The sequence below is a fragment of the Zalophus californianus genome, chromosome 1 (assembly GCF_009762305.2).
Source record: "Zalophus californianus isolate mZalCal1 chromosome 1, mZalCal1.pri.v2, whole genome shotgun sequence".
NCBI classification, from domain to species: domain Eukaryota; kingdom Metazoa; phylum Chordata; class Mammalia; order Carnivora; family Otariidae; genus Zalophus; species Zalophus californianus.
Genome location: NC_045595.1, coordinates 197,893,806 through 197,917,301, shown reverse-complemented (window position 1 = coordinate 197,917,301; position 23,496 = coordinate 197,893,806). Strand labels below are relative to the sequence as shown.

Genomic DNA, 23,496 nt, shown 5'->3' with positions numbered 1-23,496 from the left:
ACAGATGGACATCTTGCACCTTTGGGTGTTAATTACTGTGAGGATGATACAACTTCCCATGTGAAAGATTCTGGCTGAAAGTTCACAGTCTGAATCTAAACATGAGGAAAGATCTGACAAACCTAGGTTAAGGAACATTCTATAAAATAACTGACTTGTAGTCTTTAAAATCTTTTGGAAATATTTCATTAAGAAATCAAAACTCTAGAGGCACCTGGGTGGCTCAGTCAGTTGAGCATCCAACTGTTGGTTTTGGCTCTGGTCATGGTCTCATGGATCATGGGGCCAAGCCCCAAATAGTGCTCCATGCTCACCCGGGGGGTCTGGTTGAAGATTCTCTCTGCCCCTCCCCCCACACATGCACGTGTGCATCATTTCTTTCTTTCTCTCTCTCTCTCTAAGATAAATAATTTTTTTAAAAAAGAAATAAAAACTCTATTTGCATCATTGAATTCACAAATGAGGGCTGCCTTATTAGTATATGTACTGAACATGTGAAGACTTTCATGTACTCATCAAAGGATTTGGTGATATGAGGATATTCTCTCCTGATTGTGCCTATATTCTTATTGAAATTAGAAGCAAGTCTTCTCCTGAAAGTGGGTTAAGGAGATGCTTGTAGATAAGGAATCTCAGAGAATGGAGGGATGGTGAAATACCTACAGGAATGCATAATTTCCAAGCAATGCCAAGAGTCTCCACACTTAAGAATATAGTCTTTCATTGAAAATGAGATCAGTCAGTATGATTGTGCATTTTTCTATAGCCACATGAAGCTCCTAGATACAAGTCTGGGAGAGCCAAAACGTTGAATTTAATCAAGAATGGAGTTTTGTCAGGAAACAGGGAGAAAAGGAGATAAGAAAGTTGATGATAAATGCACAGAAATAATTTTAGTGATGGACCATAAATCTAAGCTGAATAAAGAAAGACATGAAGACAGGAAAGAGGTGACATCAGTTTAAGTTAACTTTTTCAAATGTCATCAGTAAAATTGGAAATCTAGGTGAGATTCAAGATACATTGGAATGCGTATTCTAGAAAGATAAAGAGTAGTGGTCAGATTTACATAGGTACAACAAGGGTGAGAAAAAGATTTTTAACACAAAAAAGTCCAGATATTTAAAAAATGATTAAAGAAAACAATTTAGGTGATACAAATAAACTGTTTAATACTTCATGAAGTGGATTGTCTTTGTACAGAACTGCAAAATAGGTGGAAGGCAGGGAGCTTTTACAGGATAAAGAATTAAAAAACAAAGAAGAGAAAAACAGAAAATATCTGATTGGCTTGGGCCACATAGTTAACCTTGTTTGGGGTGAGAAGGAACAGGAAGTAAGTACAGAACTCAGAGTTGGCTTGATGTTTGGGGATTAGCTGACTGGATATACTAAGTTTCCCGTCAAGTGGAACTTCACAGGGATATGAAAGCTATCTAAGTTTTGGTTTGCTACTGTGGCACCCTGGGCAGGAGCAAGCTCCGTCTTGGGGCTAGAAATTTACTTCAACATATGAATGTTGAAATCATCAAGAATACTAATAGAAGTTATGTTGGAGAGAAAGATAATGGGCCTGATGTTAAATCTTCAATGAATGAAAGTCTAGGGCAGAGCACACCACAGATATTAACAAGGAGGAGTAGAAAGTAGTATAATCTCATGGTGTGTGCTACAAAAGAGCTCAGGTTTTTAAGGAGAGAATATAGACCATAGTTTGAAAAATGGCTGTGGGAATCCCAGAAAACACCCAGGGCACCTTCTGGCCTTATAGGATGTAGGATGTCAGGGGAAAGAATACCTCTGATTTAGTACTGCTGCAGAGGAAGCTGCCCTCTCAGGGGAAAATCTGACTTTAATAGGTGCAGTAAATGTCTACTTCTTCTCTCTGAACTACTATCTCATGCATTCTTCTCTCTTCTCAAAGCTAAAACAACAACAACAACAAAAACAAAACCCAAACCTTACTTTTCTCACTCTCAGTAGATCTCATTTCTCCGGAAAACAGACACAATTGGAAGAGGACTTCCTCATATTCTGAGCTAGAGTCACATGTAAAGAGATGGAAAAGAGAGGACACAAAGGGCTTTTCTGAGGACAGACATAGTGGTCTCCTGAGCACAGTGAAAGGGGGAGGGAAAGTTTAGAAAATTAATGAGATTTGATGTGTAAAGCCTTCCAGAGTTAGAGGTCTACAATGAAAGATGTTCTAAGAGCTTTTTCTCATGGTAACAGAGGAATGTAAAATATGACTGGACTTGTCTTGATGTTATCTGAGGGGAAGGGGAGTGATAGCTTCTAATAGTATCATCCTTTTGGGAACTACATCTTAAGCCACTGTTGAGGAGAAATGGGCAGGATTGGGTCTTTGTGGTGGGAGTGGAGGCAGTGGAGGTCTTGCTGAGAGCTCTGTGGGTTTCTGCTCTGAGTAAGGTTCAAGCAAACTGTGAGTAGTGTGGTTTGGGGGAGGGGGGAGGAGAAGGTTTGCTCCTAGCAATAATATTAGAAGTTGTCCTTAAAAATGTCATAAGCTAGGAATGCCTGGATGGCTCAGTCAGTTGAGCATGTGACTCTTGGTTTCTGCTCAAGGCATGATCTCATGGGTTGTGGGATCGAACGCTGCATGGAGCCCCGTGCTCAGCCGGGAGTCTGCTTGAAGATTCTCTCCCTCTGCCCCTCCTCCCACTTGTTCTCTCTCTTTCTAAAGTAAATAAATAGATCTTTTTAAAAATGTCATAAGCTAATGCTAAGATTATTAAAAGACAAATTGAGGCATACTAGACATTTTTGAGCAAAAATTGATTTGAATCAGAAAGCACCATACTGGAAATGATTAGGAGTTCCCTGCCTCATAGAGAGAAAATGTAGAAGCAAAGAAAGGAAATTATTTCACTGGCTATAGCTTAAAGCCTAGTTGGCAATTTGTGACTGGTTGTCCTTAGTGTTTTGATTTTGTAACTTTGAAGCATTTACAGGCTTACATTTTGGTTTACTCACTATGACAATAGAGCCACCTCAGTATAATAGTCTCCTTGTTTAATTAATTTAATAGGTGGTAATCATATTGCAGTATATAAATATATCAAATCAACATGTTGTGTACCTTAAACTTGCATGATGGTATATGTCAATTATATCTCAATAAAAATTTTTTTAAACATGTTAAAAAAAGTTATGAGATTCACCTGCCCTACAGATATTAAAACCATTTAAATTAATAAATAATTAAAATGAGGCGTTAATGATATAAAAAGATATGTCTTGATCATTGGAACAGAACTAGTACATTAAAATTTTACAAACTAAAGGAGAGATAACAAAACAATGTGAAAAATGAGGATTAAGAAACCACATAGATAATTTGGCTTAGCTAAAATTTAAAACTTAAGGAAAATAAACTTTGACACAAAAATACACCAAATAAAATAACAGATATAAGGAAGCTTTAAATATATAAATAGAAATAGTTTGGCTATCAATCAGATATCCAAAAGAGAAGACAAATTTTTAAGTTTAACAATAGAGAAAAGATCAAAAAGATAACCATATATTTTGTTAGATACAAGTTTTAAATTTCAGTATGTCAGTAAGTAAAAATAATATAATTAACCATTTTGACAGTTATTTTTACAAAGCTACCTAGAAAAGATACATACCTTTGTATACTTGTTTATATCTTGCTATCTTAATTATATCTTGATTCTAATTAAGATTCCAGTTTTTAAACTACCAGTCCAAAACAAACAACAATTACCCAATAAACAGTAGGGCCACCTGGGTGGCTCAGTTGGTTGAATGTCTGACTCTTGGTTTTGGCTCAGGTCATGATCTCAGGATCATGGTCTCAGGGTCATGAGATCGAGCCCCACATCAGCTCCAAGCTCAGTGCAGTCTGCTTATCCCTTACCTCCCCCACCTGCCCTGCTTGCTCTCTCTTTCAAATAAATAAATAAAATCTTTAAAAAAGAAAAATGTAAGTAAACTACAGACAGTAAACAAGTTGTAGAACAATGTCAAATCTAGCTACTATCAAAGAAATATAAAATAAAGAACTATTTTTAATGTTAAATTACCAAAATATTAAATGATAACCGGTTAGTTGATTCCTGGAATTTTATTCTAAAGAACTAATTCAAAATAATAATAAAAAGGTCAATGTGTAAAAAGGTAATCATCTTTCCATTACTTATAATAATAAAAAATTGTTAATCTCAAAATAAGTGAACAGTCAGAATAATAGGCAGCCATTAACAATAAACTTTATGAAGAATATGTAGCAGAATGAAAAAGACTATGTTATAATCCAAAGTAAAAAAGCATATACTCATTTTACATGACTACAAGGACATAAAACCCACAAATGACTAGAAGAGATTATATAAAGATGTTACTGGTTAAATCGTGATGGCAAAATTATGGATGATTTTCCGCTGTTTCCAAATTTTTAAAAATAATGTTGTATAGGTTTTGGTAACACCATGCATCTTCCCTTTATGTTTGCTTCAGAGATGTTGGCCTGCGTGGGTGAAAAACACTAAATTTCTTCTATGAATTTCATAGCATCCCTAAATTTTGTAATATTGTAGAAAACTATAATGACATATTTGCTGTACTTAAGAGAGTTGGAATATTGATGATGAAAGAATTTCAAAGGCACCATATCTCCAGCTGCATCCATACGTCTTCGAAAGATGCTTTGACCTTTAAGAAAGAACAAAACCTCTTAGAGTTAATCAGGAATTTTCTAAAACTGATACCTTGAAAAGTTTACTTCCTGGTGAAACCTTATTAGCTGAAAGAAAGAAAGATAGCAGAGTCCACAGTTATACAAGTCTTATTTTAAAATGTCTTCCAGTAGCTAATACTATAAAAGATGTGCCATGTTTATTTCATGATGGATAGTCCTCAAAATATTGCTCTTCTGCATTATATTATCACTTTATCAAAATTCAAAAGCTCTATGAGTAGAGGGCCATATGAATCTAATCATATCTTACATTTGCATGTTCAACAAGCAGCTGTATAAACCATAGGGAATCTCACAGAAATGTCCTCTAGCAGTTTTAATGCAGATGGCAAAATACAAACGCTTTGTTACCGAAGCATAAATAGACACCACAGCTTCATGACAAGAGAATGATGCAAAGCCAATCTGTAGATTCATTCAGCGTGTGCTCCGCAAGTGGGAGGCAGGGAAAAGCTTCAACATAAAAACAGCTTAGAACCACATGCTTATAAGAAAAGTTCAATAGGTATCCAGCTGTAACTTCCTATTTTACATGGAGCCTGTATTTCTTGGCTTGGATGAAGTATATTCTAAATCTCTTTGTCTTAGTCCTCCTGGATATAATGAAACAAAGGAGTGGGTGTAATGCGGAGGGAATGTGTGTTTAGACTCCACAGGAGTTGTTCCATTTTGTTATAGAAAACAAAGCTTTTGATACCCCAGCCTCAAGTGTTTAAAGCAGCCTTAGAGAAGCTGAATACAGCTGTCCTCTGCTATAAGCCCTTCGCCTGGAGACTTGTAAAGCCTTTGCTCAATAGAGCAGTCCTCAGAGGACATCCCACCCAGTTCTCTGTCTCCATTTTCCTCTTTTCTCAGGTGACCCAATTCTTTGTCCTCACATCCCTGAGTACAGGCAGATCAGTAGTGGTTCAAATCATCAAGCTCCTGGTAAAATAAGCCAAATTAAAGGGATTCAGAAGAAACATTGTTAGTGTTTGCAAACAGGGTGAAGCCCTATGTTTTTGCATGCATATTGATCAGAACACTACCATAATCTTATTGGTAAGAGCACAATTTAGATGACATTTTATTTTTTATTTTTTTAAGATTTTATTTTAAAGTAATCGCTACACTCAATGTTGGGCTCAAACCCACAACCCTGAGATCAAGGGTCTCATGCCCCACCAGCTGACCAGCCAGGCATCCCTAGAAGATATTTTAAAGATAAGTTTATTGAAATGTTGCTTGTTCTTTAATGCCATTCTAATGTTTAAAAAGCTTGGCCATTTATTTGCATTATTATGACACTAGTCTTGTGATTTAGGCTACATTCATAGTAAGCAATTAAGGCATGCCAATTTCCAACCAGAATCATGATCTTGATGATAATTCAAACACTGGCAAATCATCAGAGGGGTTGTTCAGATGTTGCAGAATGATTGGTTCTTGAAGATATGGAATACTCAAGGGGTACCTCTCTTTGAACCCTTGACATGGGACTGAGATCCCTACAAAAGAGACACCAATACATAGTCATAATGAAGTGTACTAAATGTGATTTAAAACACACTGACATATATTACAGTAAAAAAATAATTTAAGAAACATTTTCAAATAATATTTAGAAAACTAAGTTCTTCATTTCCATTCACAAATGTGCTTGCCCATCCTCGCTTTTATTTCTTATTCCTATAATGGCTCCATAACCTTCTAAGTTACTGGAGTCTGATAAAGGGTGCCCAATACCCGGACATCTTCTTTCACTCTCCACGTCTTTCTCTACCTACCTAGTCATCACCGAAGCACTCACCTGCTCAAGGTCTCTTATGATTTTCCCTCCCAATGCCATGAGTCGTTTATAATCCTTCACATATGCTATTACATCATCTCTCCTTTTCTTCTGCTCACTTCAATCCATACTGCTGAGAAAAATCACCCTCCTAAGCATATTCACTAGCATCTTCAAAAAATCTTTGGTAACTGCACATCACACACCCCTTATGTGAAAGTCAAAGCCCACCATGATGATGATACCATCAGATTTCTCAACGCTTCTTCCCATTTCCCCCTTCCATGTACTTTTTGCTTTCAGCAAAAGTGCTCTCCTGCTTCTGTGCTTTTGTTCAATCTAGAATTAGCACCTAGTCTTTTCTTTATCTGCCCATTAACATCATATTTCCAGAAACTTTCCCTAAGCAACCAATTCTAAACATTTTGGCCAATGGTACCACTTTTTGTAGCACTCGCCCTTTCATACACATGTGTCCTCAAACCAATAAAACTAAGATTTTTGCAGGCAAAAATTATGCCCTGTCCCAAAGTACTCAGCCCAGTGGTTTAAACATAGTAGACACTCAAATATTTGCTAAATGCCTGATGCCCTTTGCTTTTTCTTTTTCAGTGGCACCACCCCCCTATAGTTATGACCATGAGATGGAATACTGTGCCGACTTGCCACCTCCCTACTCCCCGACCCCACAGGCTTCAGCACAGCGTTCTCCACCCCCTCCTTACCCTGGAAATTCAAGAAAACAATCCTTCTCCCAGAACAGAATATGTGCCAATCAGAGATCTTGCCTGGAATAAAATGTCTTTACTCAGAAACAGGAAAGGATTGCTCTAAGGATTACTTTTTTGGGTCAAACAATATGTCAGGTGGAATATCCAGGCTAAGAAATACTGAGTTTTTACCCCTCTCTGAGCTGACCCCATCTGGAATACTGCTTGGTTCAATGGTATCACTTTTGAAGAGAGGTACTGATCAATGCAGTCACATTCAGAGAAGAGTAATGAGACAGACAAAACATCTGAAAATCATATTGCTTAAGGAAACTGCAATACTGATCCTGGAAAAGAGAAGAATGATGTAAGAGAGAATAGCCTGGAGTACATAAGGAAACAACTATATTCTGTGTAGCTTTAAAAGTCAGAACTAGAATTATTCATTCTTTTGTTCATCAATAAATACTGTTCAAGTGCATGAGAGCCTACTCTGTGCCTTTCACTGTTTAAAGCACTGGTTGGAAGCTACAGAAACTTTGGTTTCTGGATAAGAACAAGGAACTTTGGTTTCAGGATAAGAAAGAGGAGTTGGAGCTTCCTTATTGACTAGATTGTTTTGTGAAGTTTCCTATTACCAAGACTTCAAACAGAATCTATCTGGAAGAGACATGTTCTAGAAAGGACAGCTAAATCAAATGGTAGATGGGTCCACTGGGCCCCAAACATTCTGCTCATGGTTTAGTTAAGTGTGAAGTAAATTTCTGTGCCTCCAAGAATGAAAACATTTAGAACAGTTTAATCTTATCTATTTAATTTGACAAGTTAAAACAGGATCAAAGGGACTCAACAGCTGCTTGAAGCCAAGAACTCTTCAGTGCTAGCTACTGCCACCTAAAAATCATCTGACTTTAATTAGTGTTTTATTATGACAAAAGTTATTCCAACTGCGGGGAAAAATCACTGTATCAAGTTCTACAAGCAACAGATACTTCATTTCAGATTAAAAGATTAGAAGCTGAATATTCCCATGGGATTTTACATCAGGGAGTAAAACTGTAGAACTTGATTGTGAAGATATATAACAGTTTATGAAAAGAAGAAGGGAAAATGAAATTTGCTTTCTGTTCTGTGGAATTCCATTCATATGTAGCTTAGACAGATTTGCTTCCCTTCTGTAATATTTTGAAAATATATTCCCTTGAAAAAGTTATACAGTTAGTAGAAAGGTTAAAACATTGACATCAAACTGTTGCCTTTTGCCAAAATCCAAATGTTATGAAGTGCCTACCTTAAAGTATAAAATTTTGGCTAAATAATTCTAATGCACTGTATTTTGCTGCAAGTGACCTTAATATTTATATTTTTATGTGGGCCCTTTCATACATTTAAAATTTACATTGACAAAATATTGGGGGAGAGTGATGCCACCAAAATGGTGACATACATCATTCCTGAATTTGCTCCCCCTCACAAGAACAATTAACAGCTATCCCAAAACAAGACATCATAGAGAGAATCCTAGAACACAGGACTGAGGCTGAAGAATACCCCACACACAGACTTCAGAGACCGAGGTAGACTGTATTGGAGGGGTAAGAGAAGTTACTGCATGTTGATTGTATTGCCCGCTCCCCAGGACAGTGCAGCACCATGGGGAGAGGTGATTCCTGAGCCTCCAGTTCCTCCAGTGGAAAAGAGAACCCAAGAGGGAACAACCAGCACTGCCACCCCCCCCAGCATTGTATGTCACTCTGTGAGCACCCCTACTCTCATCCCATACCACTGGAATTGCAGGGCTCAGCCACTGGAAATATAACTATGACAGAGAATGAGGGCGGAGCTTACAACAACCAGCACATGGATGTCGGCAGACCAAGTTCATATTGGCAGTGCCCAAAGAGTAATCTCAACCAGTGGCTTTGCTCATCTGTAGAACTAAGCTAGAAGTACACTCTGGGGAACTTGGAGAGGTATAGATCTGCCTGATTCAGATCCTCAAACAAGATTTTTGCCAGCCCTACAGCCCAGTTTGCTCATACCTAGGCAGGGTACTGAGTCACAGCCCCACACACTGTGGAGAGTGCCTTCAGCACCATCTGACCAGAAGGGCTAGAGACAACTCCTGGATGCTGTGTGGCCCAGTGGCACTTGAGCTAAGAGAAGAGCAGACAGAGCCAGTAGTTTGCAGAGCCATTGGCCTCATTTGGCCAGGGAACTTAAGGCGTGGGTCTTCTTGAATTAAGACAACAAAGAGCTTTACCAGTTTTACAGCTGCTTCTCCTATTGCACACAGAAAGGGAATCTAATTCATGGCCTTGCTCATGGCTAAATATAGCCTTCAGCTATCTGACCAGGGAACCTAACCAGAGCACAAGGGAAGCCATATAGTCCATCTAACAGCCCTACATACAGTGGTGCTTAAACAGTGAGCACAGCTTCCTCCATCTGCAGAGCATCACCTGAGCAGGGAATTCAGTGGACACTCAGGCCTGATTTGAAGGCCCCAAACAATGACCTCTATGTGCCCTGAACCTTGGCTGCTGCCCTGCCAAAGCAGGGAAGCAGGGAACATAACTCCATCTACTACTGAATACAGACCCAGTCCCAACGGTCTAGTAAGCCTGAGCAGAGAATAAGGCAACTGAGGACCCCATCCTACAGCCTCATTTGGATAGGGAACCAAGCCAGGAGTCATATCCAACTATTTTCATGCAGTGCTACAATACCCCATCCCTATCCTCAGAATTTGAAGAGTTGCCTTGCCCAAAGCAGTCCATAATAGCAGGCCCTGCCTGCCCAAAGGCATTACCAACAGACACACCCAGAAAAATAAAATGAGCTGACTAGCGAAGAACTCTCTGTGCCAAAGCAAACCTATAAAATCTGGAAGAAGAGATTAATTACTCAAATTCTCAGATACCAACACAAGAAATCAAGGATCATGAAAAATCAGGTAAATATGACGCCACCAAAGCAAACTATTAAAGCTCCAAGAACTGACCCTAAAAAAAATGGAACCCTATAAACTATCAGACAAAGAATTCAGAACAAATCTCTTAAAGAATTTTAGTGAACTTTGAGAGAAGAGAGACAGAAAACTAACAAAATTAGGAAAACAATGCATGAACAGGAGAAGTTTGACAAGGAAATAGCAACCATCAAAAAAACAAAAACAGAAATCTCAGAGTTGAAAAATACAATAAATGAACTGAAGAATTCAATAGAGAGTTTCAAAAGTAGATTCAAACATGCAGAGAAAAAATCAAAACCCTGAAGGATAGGATATTGGAAATTACCCAAGGAGAAAGAAAAAATTAAAAATAGCAAAGAAAGCCTATGGAAATTATATGACAATGAAAAGAAACAATATGTGCATCACAGGAAGTCCAGAAGGAAAAAAAGAGAAAGGGACAGAAAGCAATAATGGCTGACAACTTCCTGAACCTAGGGAGAAAAATGGATATATAGATCCATGCGGCCCAAAGGATCCCAAACAGTTTGAACCTAAGGATAGAGGGCTACACTGAGACACATTATTATATAGTCAAAAGTCAAAGACAAAATATTTTTTAATAGCACCAAGAGGAAAGAGAGAACTTACATACAAGGAACACCCCCATAAGACTATTGGATTTCTCAACAGAAACTCTTCAGGCCAGGAGAAAATGGGATGCCGTATTCAAAACATTGAAAGAAAATAACTGTCAACCAAAATTCTATACCTGGAAAAGCTGTCCTTCAGAAATGAAGGAGAGATAAAGACTGTCTGAACAAACAAAAGCTGAGGGGGTTAATTACAACCAGACCTACCTTACAAGAAACAAAAACACAAAAAGGTAACATGAATCTCACTGGCAATGACAAATATATAGTCATAACTGGATTCTGCAATATGGTAATAGTGATACATCACTCACTCACAACTCTAGTTTAAAATTTTTTTAAAGGAATGTAGCAAAAATAACCATAAATACAATAATCTGTTATTAGTTACACCAGCTAAAAGAAATAAATTATAACAGCAATAATCTAAAATGTGAGGGGCAGAAGTAAAAGTATAAAGTATAAAAATTGTATTTATTAATAGGCTTAATATAGGTTTAAAATAGGGTGTTATGAGTTTAAGATATATTATGCATGCCTCATGGTAACCACAAGGGAAGATCTTGAGGTAATCACACAAAAGAACACAATAAATAAGTCAAAGCATACTGATACCAAAAAAATCGAAACACAAAAAAAGAAAGAAGGTTAAGAAAGAACAAAGGATCTACAAAAAAATGAGGAAAAAAATTAACAAAATGGCAATAGTAAGTCCTTACCTATAAATAATTACATTAAATGTAAATGCATTACATTCTTCAATCAAAAGACATAGAATGGCTGAGTGGATTTAAAAAACAAGATCCAACAATATCAACCTAAAAGAGACTCACTTTAGCCTTAAAGACACACATGGACTGAGAGTGAATATGAACAGACAGAAAAAAGACATTTAAAGCAAATTGTGCCAAAAAAAAAAGCAGGGATAGCTATATTTATATCAGACAAAATAGACTTTGAAAATAGTAAAAAAAAAAAGTCAAAGAAGGTCATTATGTGATGATAAAAGTACAACACATCAAGAAGATATAACAATTATAAATACTTAAATGCCCAAGATAGGAGCACCTAAATATATAAAGCAAAAACTAACAGAGCTAAAAGGAGAAATAAACAGTATTACAATATTTGAGGACTTCATTACCCCACTCTCAACAATGGATTGATCATCCAGACAGAATCAATAAGGAAATAGGAGAACAGTGGATTTGAACAACACTATAAGACCAAATGGACCTAAGAGAAGTATACAGGACATTCTAGCCAACAACAGCAGAATATACACTCTTCCCAAGAGCACATGAAACATTTTCTTGGACCAACCATATCTTAGGCCACAAAACAAGTCTTAGCAAATTCAGGAAGACTGAACTCCTACCAGGTATCTTCTCTGATCGCAATAGTGTGAAACTAGAAATCAATAACAGGAGGAAAACTAGAAAATTCACAAACATATAGAAATTAACACTGCCCTCAACAACCAGTGGATCAAAGAAGAAATTAAAGGGGAAATAAAAAATTTTATCGAGAAACAAAAATGGAAACACAACACACCAGAACTTATGGGATGTAGCAAAAGCAGTTCTAAGAGAGAAGTTCATATTAATAAATGCCTACCTTAAGAAGCAAGAAAGATCCCAAACAAAAACAACCTAACTCTATGCTTTAAGGAACTAGAAAAAGAACAAAATAAACCCAAAGTTAGCAGAAAAAATAATGAAGATTACAACAGAAATAGAGAACAGAAAAATAATAGAAAAAAATAAACCAAACTAAGTGTTGGCTCTTTGAAAAAATAAAATTGACAAAACCCTAGCCAGACTAACTAAGGAAAAAAGAGAAAGGACCCAAATCAACACAATTACAAATAGAAAAGGAGACTTACAGCTGATACCACAGAAATTCAAAGGATCATAAGAGATTTTGCCGGTGAGAATGTAAACTGGTGCAGCTACTGTGGAAAATAGTATGGAGAAATCTTTAAAAAATTAAAAATAGAACTACCAAATGACCTAGCAATTCCACTTCTGAGAATATATCCAAAGAAAATGAAAATACTACCTCAAAAAGATCTCTTGTACCCCCATGTCCATGACAGCATTATTTACAATAGCCAAGACATAGAAGCCATCTAAGTGTCCATCAATAGATGAATGGATAAGGAAGTTGTGGCATGTGTGTGTGTGTGTGTGTGTGTGTGTGTGTGTGTTTACACAAAGGAATGTAATTCAGCCATTAAAAAATTAGAAAATCCTATTATTTGGGACAACAAGGATGGACCTTAAAAGTAATATGCTAAGTGAAATAAGACAAAAAAAAAAAGATAAATCCCATATGATCTCACTTACATGTAGAATCTTAAAGAAAACAACAACTCATAGATAAAGAGATCAGACTTGTGGTTTCCAGAGGTGGGGGAGGGAAGAGTGGGAATTAGAGGGAGGTGGTCAAAAGTTACAAACTTCCAGTTATAAGATAAATAAGCACTAGGGATGTAATGTGCAACATAAGGACTAGAGCTAACACTGCTATATGATATATAGGAAAAGTGTTGAGAGTAAATCCTCAGAGTTCTCATCATAAGAACACTTTTTTCTTTTATTCTTCTTTACTTGCATTTTATTGTATCTATATGAGAAGATGGATGTTAGCTAAACCCACAATAATAATCATTTTACAACATATGTAAATCAAACCATCATGCTGTATGCCTTAAACTTATACAGCGATGCATGTCAGTTATTTCTCAATAAAACCGAACAAAACCAAACCGTGTATCACTTCTATTCCCCAAAAGAACACTGTGATAAACACAACTCGCTAGTAGCTGGTTAGAAAGATCTTTTAAAAAAAAAAAAAAAAAGATTGGTATTTATTTATTCATGAGAGACAGAGAGAGAGGCAGAGGGAGAAGTGGATTCCCTGTGGAGCAGGAAGCCCGATGTAGGACTCTATCCCAGGACTCTGGGATCATGACACGAGCTGAAGGCAGACACTTAACCTACTGAGCCACCCAGGAACCCTAGAAAGATCTTAATTACAAGTCTGCTTAAACACTGCACTGCATGCATAAAAAAATACTGGGAAGAGATGTTCAAATTTTTATGTCACTTTGCAATTAAATCTAAAATGTTTAATCTAACATCATCATCATAATTCAGTCAAGTCCCAAAATGATGCTAAGAATTTTGTTGAATAAAATAATCAAAATAAATGTCTTAGGGAATAAAATTATAGTTCCTGTCCTTATAGTTAGGGAACTTAGTAGTCACATAAGTAGCATATTTTCTTTCAAATACATTGATCTGACTGAAATGAGGTCTAGCTGTCAGTGAGATCTAAAAGCTAGATCTGTTTTGAATGACTTTCTTGATTTGTAGGCACTGATGATTTTCTGACTTATAAGGACACAAAGAATTCGAGAGTTCCAGCCTGTTCTAGGGACTGGAATTTTAGCAGTACATATGCTTTCTCTCTCTTCTGCAAGTGGGATCAGATCCAATTACACGGCAGCTCTGCAACTCAAATTGTGGGGGTCTCCGTGACATTCACAATGTTGGTTGCAAATGAGCCATAAATTCCTTAAGAAAAATGGAGAGGAAAAGACCAGCACAAATTGAATTCTCATCATCTTTGCCGTCAATAAACATTTACTGCATACCTCCTATGTTCTGCAAGCATTACCCACATAGGGAGCCATCTGAGTCCATACTGTTGTTTTATGGCTTCCCTTAAGGCACAGGATAGACCCAAAGACCTACAAGCGATGACTATTTTTACTATTTATATTTAGTGTCAGAAGAGCATAAATGTGCACGTTATCCATATAGACTTCTGGAGTTCACTGATATTTTCCTAGATGATACACATTGAAGGAAAATACTATATAATGTGAAAGCTTTGAATTATGGTTATTTAAAAACTAATGTGTGTTCTGTGGCCAGAGTGTTTACAATAAACAATAAAGTTAAATAACTCACCATAACAGGTTATATTTTAATTGTCTTGTGCCCATTTTGTTTCAACCTTCATTTCTGCTGATTTAGCCTCATTCTTTTGTACAGAAACACAGGACTGAAGCCAAATAGACTTTATTTTGAATCCTGTCTCCTGCCTGTATGATGGGAGACAGGCCACTTCGTCTCTATGAAATTTAACTTTCTGCTCTGGAAAATGTAAATAATATAATGAAGTTCACCAGGTTTTGTGAAAATTGGATGAATACATGCAAAATTCTAAGTATAGTGCCTGACACATAGGAAATGTTCTAAAAATATTCGCCAAAAATAAATTAACAAAAGAATAACATAAGGATGACAGCCTCTGGAATTGTGCTATCCAACATGTTAGCCACCAACTACATATGGTTATTTGAATTTAGATAAATTGAAATTAAATTAGATGAAAAATCCACTTCTTTAGTCTCACTAACCACATTCCAAATGCTGCATCGATAGCCTCATGTAACTAGCGGCTAGCTCACTGGGCAGTGCTGCTCTAGAAAAATCTATGCAATGAGGTAGCAGGAAGGGGGTAAAGAAGAAGCACTACAGTCATCTGGTCCAGGCAAAACTGTACACTTTGTCATTAATTGTGATGTCTTCCACAAATAGATGCCATGGCTGTGGGAGGAAGACTGTGATCTACAATGAGAAGCCCACTCAGTCTCTTCTCAGAGCCAGAAGCAGGGAAGCTATTGCAAGAGCTGAAGGGCTAAATCTAGAAGAGGGACCCTGGACCTGGCCCAGGAGCTGCTGAGACAGCTCACAGTCTACTCCATTCTGCTGAGCTGCCCTTCTCAGCTCCAGAAGCCACTCTACAAACATCCAGGGCCAAACATATCTTCCTAGGGTGCAGCATTGAGGTGTGCTCTTCCATTATTTCATAATCTTGTTCCTGCCACAAAATGAAAGCAGCACTTACCATTTACCCATTCTACTTTCAGCCTATCCTTGTTTAGCTAAACCCATTTTGCTAACTTTTGGCTTTAAGTGAGGGAGAGTCCAGGGTGCATCAGACTATGTGGAGCCCATCAAAAGTGGAGATCTGGATGCTATTGCTTTATTTGTAACTTAATTAAAACAACCTAACATCAGACTGCCCAAGTCACATGATCATCTTCCTAATCACCACAGAAGCTGCTAAGGACTTCCAGATCCTCAGTCAGAATGTAGTGGAAATGTAGAATTTTAATTTTCTAATTATAGCCCCAAGCTGCCAAAGGGGTATAGCTGAACTTGTAAGTTCAGTGCTCTTCTGCTACAATCCCACTGTGTGGTATGAATCATTTCAAACTGTGTCAGGACCTCCAGAGAGGAAAGCACCATAACGAGCTTTAAAAAAGATCTCCAGGTGATTCTGATTTCCACCCTAAGCCTTACCCCACCCTTGCCACCTATGACTGTTAAGGCAGAGGAAGGATCAAAGCCTTCAGAGTAAGAGAGACTTTGTTTCCCTCTCATCCCTGTCACCTAGCTATGTGCTCTACGCCAAGTAACTCGGTTGCCATAACCTCAGTTTTATCCAAAATATGTGAATAACACCACCCTTGCCAGGTTGTTGCAATGATTATAAACAGTATACTGAAAACGTCTGTCATAAAGATTCTATCTGGGTTGGTGACTGAGACAGACACAAATATATATATACCTATTCTCTTTCCAATTTTTGTACTCCCACTTCCGAGCCTTACCACTTTATAAGCAGATAAATACCATTGCTGTGTAACAAATTAGTTTAGCACTTAGCCGCTTGAAACAACACCGTTAATGATCTCAGTTTCTCTATGCCTGGAACCTGGGTGTGGCTTAGCTGAGTCCTCTGGCTCAGGGACTCCCACAGGGCCGTGGTCATCTCAATGTGCATCTGAGGGTCTGCCTCCAAGCTCATTCACACACATGGAGGATTCTGTTGACAGGATTCTATGCCTTACAGGCTTTTGGACTAAGGGCCTCATTTACTCACTGGCTATCTGCCAGAGACCACCTGCAACTTGAAATATGTCAGCTGGCTTCCCCAGTGCAAGCAAGCCACAAGAGCCAAAAAGTAAGAGAACATGCTAGCAAAATACCGTGCCAGCAAGAGGGGAGTCACAGACTTAAAACCCAATCTTGGAAGTGACATCTCATCACTTTTGCCACTTTCAGTTCCTTAGAATCAGGTCACCAGGTCAAGTCTGCACAAAAGAGGAAGAGATTACCTGAGGGCACAAATACCAGGAGGCAAGAGCATTAGCTGTCTTAGTAGTCAGCCTACCATGGCAGGGATATTTCATCTCATTCTCTGTAAGTCCGTTATTTGAAGTATAGGCCATCTTCCCTCTAACAGGAATACACTAGCTCAACAGCTGAGAGAATCACAGGGCCAAGCTTGGTTGTGATCAAATTGCTTTTAGTGAACTGACAGGGGTAAGACAGAGCCAGCGACGATCACGAGGCCGTGCCACCTGGGGGAGTGCCGCTCAGAAACACCGGATGGAGACACGCCACATCTGTGTTTCTCCTGAGCTTCATTTATGAGCGGCACTAGAGCACATCGCGTTTTGGCACAGAATGAAGTAAACCACACACCACATACCTTATAGACAAGTCTTAACATGGCCCTAGTTCGAACCTTTGTTTCAACTTCATTCCAAGATATTTCATCTCCATCAAGAAAAGAATTCCGAGACCAGTTTCCAGATGAGTGTTCAGCAGATCGAGTTGCCACCTAACCTAATCTTGAATACCTTCACTAAAAATGGAAAACAAATCTAAGGGAATGTTTGGAACTGCAGAAACATGTGCTGGGAATTGTGCCTTCTCTGGATGCCTTAAAGAATAAATGGTTTTAAAAAATTGTTGGGTGAGATGCTTTGATTCCCGTTTTGGCTCTGCTTCGCCTCTTCCCACCCAGCTCTGAGCAGCTTTTGAGTGTGTGCTGCCTGACACATCTTAGTGTGAGAGGAGGCAGGGAAATCATTTTCTGAATCACACTTGGATGTAGGCAACAAGCAAGTAAGAGATCTCATCTTGTTTCCATGACCAGAAGGATGGATAGAACCAAATGATCCAACGTTCCCATTTTTTTGTATCTTGTTGTTAGTGTCTTCATTATCACACATCTTGTGTATTATTTTCTCTGTTGAATGGGAAGAACTTGAAGGCATTTCAGAAGAATTAAGTAGTTGAGAGTCCAATTCCTTCTGCTTTGTGAAAATGCACTGAGAGACCCACTCCCTGGGTCTCTCACCACCACCTGAACACACCAGACAAACTTTCTTCTTCAAAAACCCTTTGACTTCTTCTGTGGAACTTCTGCTCATCTTTCCAGATGTAGCTAAAGGGTTTATACTTTAAGATGTGTGATTATTTCTCCAGTCAGAATTCATGGATTCTCACCTCTGCCCCTGTTGGCACCTATTTTGTACCCTTCTTATATACCTTGTCACAGATTGGTTAAATGTGTTTTTAAGAATTAGAAGAAGAGAGTTTAGAGTGAGCAGCATATTCTCTGTGGGGGTCCATAATCCAAGATAGGGGTCAGAGAACTGGAAAAAAGGCTACAGTTTCATAGTTTTTAACTGATGATATATGTCCATCCAGATATAGCTGGATTGTGTTCTTAAGCACAGTATTAATACATGTCCACTCAAGTAAATGAACGTGCTCATCTTGACTGACTCGGTGAAACAAGACAACACGCCAGTTTGGGAGTGGCACTCTTATAATTCTTCAGATTAAAATCAAGCTCATTTTTTTTTTACCAATAACCAATAATTTAGCATTTATTATGTGCCAGACTCTGTTCTTTTTTATTTAAATTCAGTTAGCCAACTCATAGTATATCATTAGTTTTAGGTCTAGTGTTCAATAATTTATCAGTTTCATATAACACCCTGTGCTCATCACATCACATGCCCTCCGTAATGGCCATTATTACCCTGTTACCCATATGCCCCTAGCCACCTCCCCTCCAGCAACCCTCAGTTTGTTCCCTATAATTATGAGTCTCTCATAGTTTTTCTCCCTCTCCAATGACTTCCCATTCTGTTTTCCCTACCTTCCCCTACTGTCCTCTGCCCTGTTTCTTATACTCCACATATGAGTGAAACCCATATAATTATTGTCTTCTCTGACTGACTTATTTCCCTCAGCATAATACCCTGCAGTCCATCCACGTTGATGTAAATGGTAAGTAGTCATCCTTTCTGATGGCTGAGTAATATTCCATTGTATATATATATATATATATATATATATATATATATATATATATATATATATATATACCACATCTTCTTTATCCATTCATCCATCGATGGACATCTCAGCTCTTTCCCCAGTTTGGCTCTTGTGGACATTGCTGCTATGAACATTGGAGTGCAGGTGCTCCTTTGGGTCACTACATTTGTATCTTTGGGGTAAATACCTAGTAGTGCAATTGCTGGGTCGCAGGGTAGCTCTATTTTTAACTTCTTGAGGAACCTCCATACTGTTTTCCAGAGTAGCTGTACCAGCTTGCATTCCCACCAACAGTGTAAAAGGGTTCCCTTTTCTCTGCATCTTCACCAACATTTGTTATTTCCTGTCTTGTTAATTTTAGCCATTCTGACTGCTGTGAGGTGGTATCTCATTGTGGTTATGACTTGTATTTCACTGATGACAAGTGATGTGGAGCATTGTTTCATGTCTGCAGGCCATTTATATATCTTCTTTGGAGAAATGTCTGTTCATATCTTCTGCCCACTTCTTGACTGGATTGTTTTCTGGGTGTTGAGTTTGATAAGTTCTTTATAGATCTTGAATACTAGTCCATAATCTGATATGTCATTTGAAAATATCTTCTCCTATTCTGTAGGTTGCCTTTTAGTTTTGTTGACTGTTTCCCTTGCTGTGCAGAAGCTTTTTATCTTAATGAAGTCCCAATAGTTCATTTTGCTTTTGTTTCCCTTGCTTTGGAGACATGTTTAGCAAGAAGTTGCTGCTTCTTGGTTGAAGAGGTTGAAGAGGTTGCTGTCTGTGTTCTCCTCTAGAATTTTGATGGATTCCTGTCTCACATTTAGGACTTTCATCCATTTTGAGTTTATTTTTATGAATGGTGTAAAAAAAGTGGTCCAGTTTCATTCTGCATGTGGCTGTCCAATTTTCCTAACATCATTTATTGAAGAGACTGTCCTTTTTCCATTAGGAGACTGTCTTTCTTCCCTGCATTGTCAGAAATTAGTTGACCATGGAGTTGAGGGTCCATTTCTGGGTTCTCTATTCTGTTCCATTGATCTGTGTGTCTGTTTTTGTGCCAGTACCATACTGCCTTGATGATTACAGCTTTGTAATAGAGCTTGAAGTCTGGCATTGTGATGCCACCAGCTTTGGTTTTCTTTTTTTCAACATTCCTTAGCTATTCAGGGTCTTTTCTGTTTCCATACAAATTTTAGGATTATTTGTTCCAGCTCTGTGAAAAATGTTGATGGTATTTTGATAGGGATTACACTAAATGTATAGATGCTCTGGGTAGCATAGACATTTTAACAATATTTATTCTTCCAATCCATGAGCATGGAATGTTTTTCCATTTCTTTGTGTCTTCCTCAATTTCTTTCATAAGTGTTCTGTTTTGGAGTTTTTGGAGTACAGATCCTTTACTTCTTTGGTTAGGTTTTTTCCTAGGTATTGTATGGTTTTTGGTGCAATTGTAAATGGGATCGATTCCTTAATTTCTCTTTCTTCTGTCTCATTGTTACTGTATAGAAATACAACTGATTTCTGTGCATTGATTTTGTGTCGTGCCACGTTGCTGAATTCCTGTATGAGTTCTAGCAATTTTGGGGTGGAGTCTTTTGGGTTTTCCACATAAATTATCATGTCATCTGTGAAGAGTGAAAGTTTGACTTCTTCTTTGCCAATTTGAGTGCTTTTTATTTCTTTTTGTTGTCTGATTGCTGAGGCTAGGACTTCTAGTACTATGTTGAACAACAGTGGTGAGAGTGGGCATCCCTGTCATGTTCTTGACCTTAGGGGAAAAGCTCTCAGTTTTTCCCCATTGAGAATGATATTCACTGTGGGCTTTTTGTATATGGCTTTTATGATACTGAGGTATGTTTCCTCTATCCCTACACAGTGGAAAGTTTTAATCAAGAAAGGATGCTAATACCAACCAAATATCAGAAAAGAATTACCTCATAAATCACCTTTCCCACAGAACAGATTACAATGTAATTTAGACTTAAGAAGCAGTATCCAAAGGATTCACTAAAGGCATTTCTACTAAAATAAGATGTCATAGTTTTCACAGTGCCATTTCTTTGGGGTCTGTAAAAAAAAACAACAAAAAACAAAACACTGAATATTCAGAAATGAAGCAAAAAGAAAACTGCTGGAAATAGGATTTAAAATAAAATGGCTACCAACTTTTGCGCTGTTATTATTTGATATGTATAGAGAGCAACAGTGCATTTATCCAAGTTCTGAAAAGCAGTAATACAACTATAAAAAGATTCTAAATGAAATGATCCTTAGAAATCTATTACCTTACATCATCTTTTTTTTTTTTTTTTTTTTTTGGTGCTAGGCACTGTTCTAAGCACTTTACACTTAATTACAATGAATCTTCCAATCCCATGGTATACTTATTATTATTCCCATTTTGCAGATCTAGAAACTGTAAATGTATCACTTTATAGTCTTGACAAATTTTTTCCAGTGAGAATAAATTTCTAATGATGCAAAGAAATATCTGCATATTTACTCTTTGCTTGTAAGAGCTACCCATGGTGATCCTGTGGCTGGTCACAGAAGCTGCCTTTCCATGGCTGGAGTTCCAAGTGGATGATTATACATGTTTGAACAATCTTAACGACTCACATCCTTCTCTTTGGGCTTCTGTTGCGATTCATCACTTAGTCTTCTTCAGTTCCAGTTTTTATGTACACTGTGAATGAAATGGAGAGTGAAAAGGACTCTTTTATCTCTGATACAGCACCTGGTCCCAGCAGATACCTTCACCCAATTATCTCCCAGGGCATGATTTTCACCAATACAGAAACCACTCTGAATTTTCTGTGAATGCTCTATATTTCCTTTTGACCAGGACAAAGGGATGAGTCAATATTTATAAAAAAGAGATAAAAGAAGGGGACATATGCAAAATGATGTAAACTTTTAACTAATTTTGAAGGGACAGTCAGGAATGTTGGTAGCATGAATGAAAACTGTGAAAATTGGTATCTACTTTGTTCATATCTCAATATTCCTATGGAACTGGTTGTGAGCTTTCTGTTTACATTTAAAAGAAAACTCAAGATTTCTGCAGAATTTTAAAAGAAAAAAATACATATAAACAATAAAATATTAAACTAGACAATAGCAATATGGTAGGAGAGTTAGGGAAAATGTTTAAATAAGAAAAAGGCAGTACTAGTCTTCTAGATAATTCTGCATAAACAGCAAAGTCTTATAGTAATCCAGGAATAAAGTCATTTTGCCCATCATGAAGCTATATATGAATGAATGTCAAAATTGAAATATTTATGAGGTCTGTGTTTCTCCAGGCCACAGCAATCTAGTAAATGGTACCTCCCCATCCTGGGCCTCATCTGCTACTGTAGGACTTCCAGACTCCTACAAAGAAAGAGGATTCCCCAGAGAATATTTCTAGGTACTCCTATCAGGTTGCATCTTCCAGTTTCTTTCTCTCCAACTCCCCTTGACTGATGTTATTGACTAGCGATATGCCAACCACTAGATTGCATGAAGGTCATTTGGCACTGCCATGCTGCTAAGGACCACCGTTAAGATGGTTTGGTATGCCCAGCCACCAGTACTGTTGTTACTGCAGGAAATTCTGGGTATTGCAGTAGCAGAGCAGAGCTATCCTGGAGAATGACTGGGGTGCCATGTCCGCCTCTGGCTGTTGTTAAAACCTACTGGCCACAGATGCCAATAGAGTTAGGACAAACACACCACTGAAAGGGTAGAGTCTCCAATATGCCAGAGCTTCCTATGTTCTCTCTGTCCCTTAACAAATGAAGATAATGTTGCACTTTGAGCTAACTGGGAAAACTGCTCTTTTTCTGAAGATGCTAAGCTCAAAGAAGCAATAGTGCATGTTCCCAAGATCTCAGGGGCTATCTTGTGAAAATATTGCTTTCATTTTTGACCTAACATCCTCTCCTCTCCCTTAAACTTAGACATAGATCTACAAGGAAAGAGCTTTAGGACAAATTCTAGTGATAGACATTGTGCTCTTATTGTTTAAAAAAAAAATCCACTCTTCTCTGAAAACTGGGACATTTTATAGGAACATAATTCTGCCCCTTTTCTCTCTGAGGATGAACCTTGCCCAGGACACTTTATCATTCCTCATACAAATAAAATCTCAGTGAATCTGCTCCAGATGTCTACTCAGTCTTTTGGACATGCTGGGAGTGAATAGTTGACATTCAATGTGGGTAACTGCCTTGTGCACTACAAACAAAATAAATGGTTTCAATGACTAGCCCATGTCTCTCAGTAAAGAATAAATAGCTATAAAGTAGAACTTAACTGAAACTAGGGTTTGGTCAAATTCAAATGAAGAGAGAAACTAATTTTATCAAACTATTTAGATGAAGTCATTATTTATTTCTTTTTTTTATGTGATTTGACTATCATTTTGGCAATCTGTAGATAAGTTCTTAAAGACAGGTCAGT

At 37.8% G+C, this 23,496-nt stretch overlaps 1 protein-coding gene and 1 long non-coding RNA gene across 7 annotated transcripts in view; one reads left to right on the top strand and one right to left on the bottom strand.

The window, feature by feature from the left end:
- The window catches only part of CYYR1 (cysteine and tyrosine rich 1), a 97,277-nt gene extending 78,513 nt beyond the window's left edge, over window positions 1–18,764 (top strand). For 2 of the 3 annotated variants that reach the window (XM_027583757.2, XM_027583758.2), the window contains one exon: window positions 7,125–11,513. In XM_027583757.2, coding sequence (XP_027439558.1) covers window positions 7,125–7,309 — 185 coding nt within the window. In that variant the 3' untranslated portion in view covers window positions 7,310–11,513. Of the gene's footprint in view, window positions 1–7,124; window positions 11,514–15,441 lie in introns of those variants that run through there. The other variant, XM_027583759.2, reaches the window with a different exon arrangement.
- The window catches only part of LOC113916789, a 101,508-nt gene that overhangs the window by 22,630 nt on the left and 55,382 nt on the right, over window positions 1–23,496 (bottom strand). For 2 of the 4 annotated variants that reach the window (XR_003518033.2, XR_003518032.2), the window contains exons 3-4: window positions 21,554–21,736; window positions 20,985–21,117 (exon numbers count right to left, since the gene is read on the bottom strand). This is a non-coding gene — a long non-coding RNA (uncharacterized LOC113916789). Of the gene's footprint in view, window positions 1–3,927; window positions 4,699–20,984; window positions 21,118–21,553; window positions 21,737–23,496 lie in introns of those variants that run through there. The other 2 variants (XR_003518031.2, XR_003518034.2) reach the window with 2 other exon arrangements.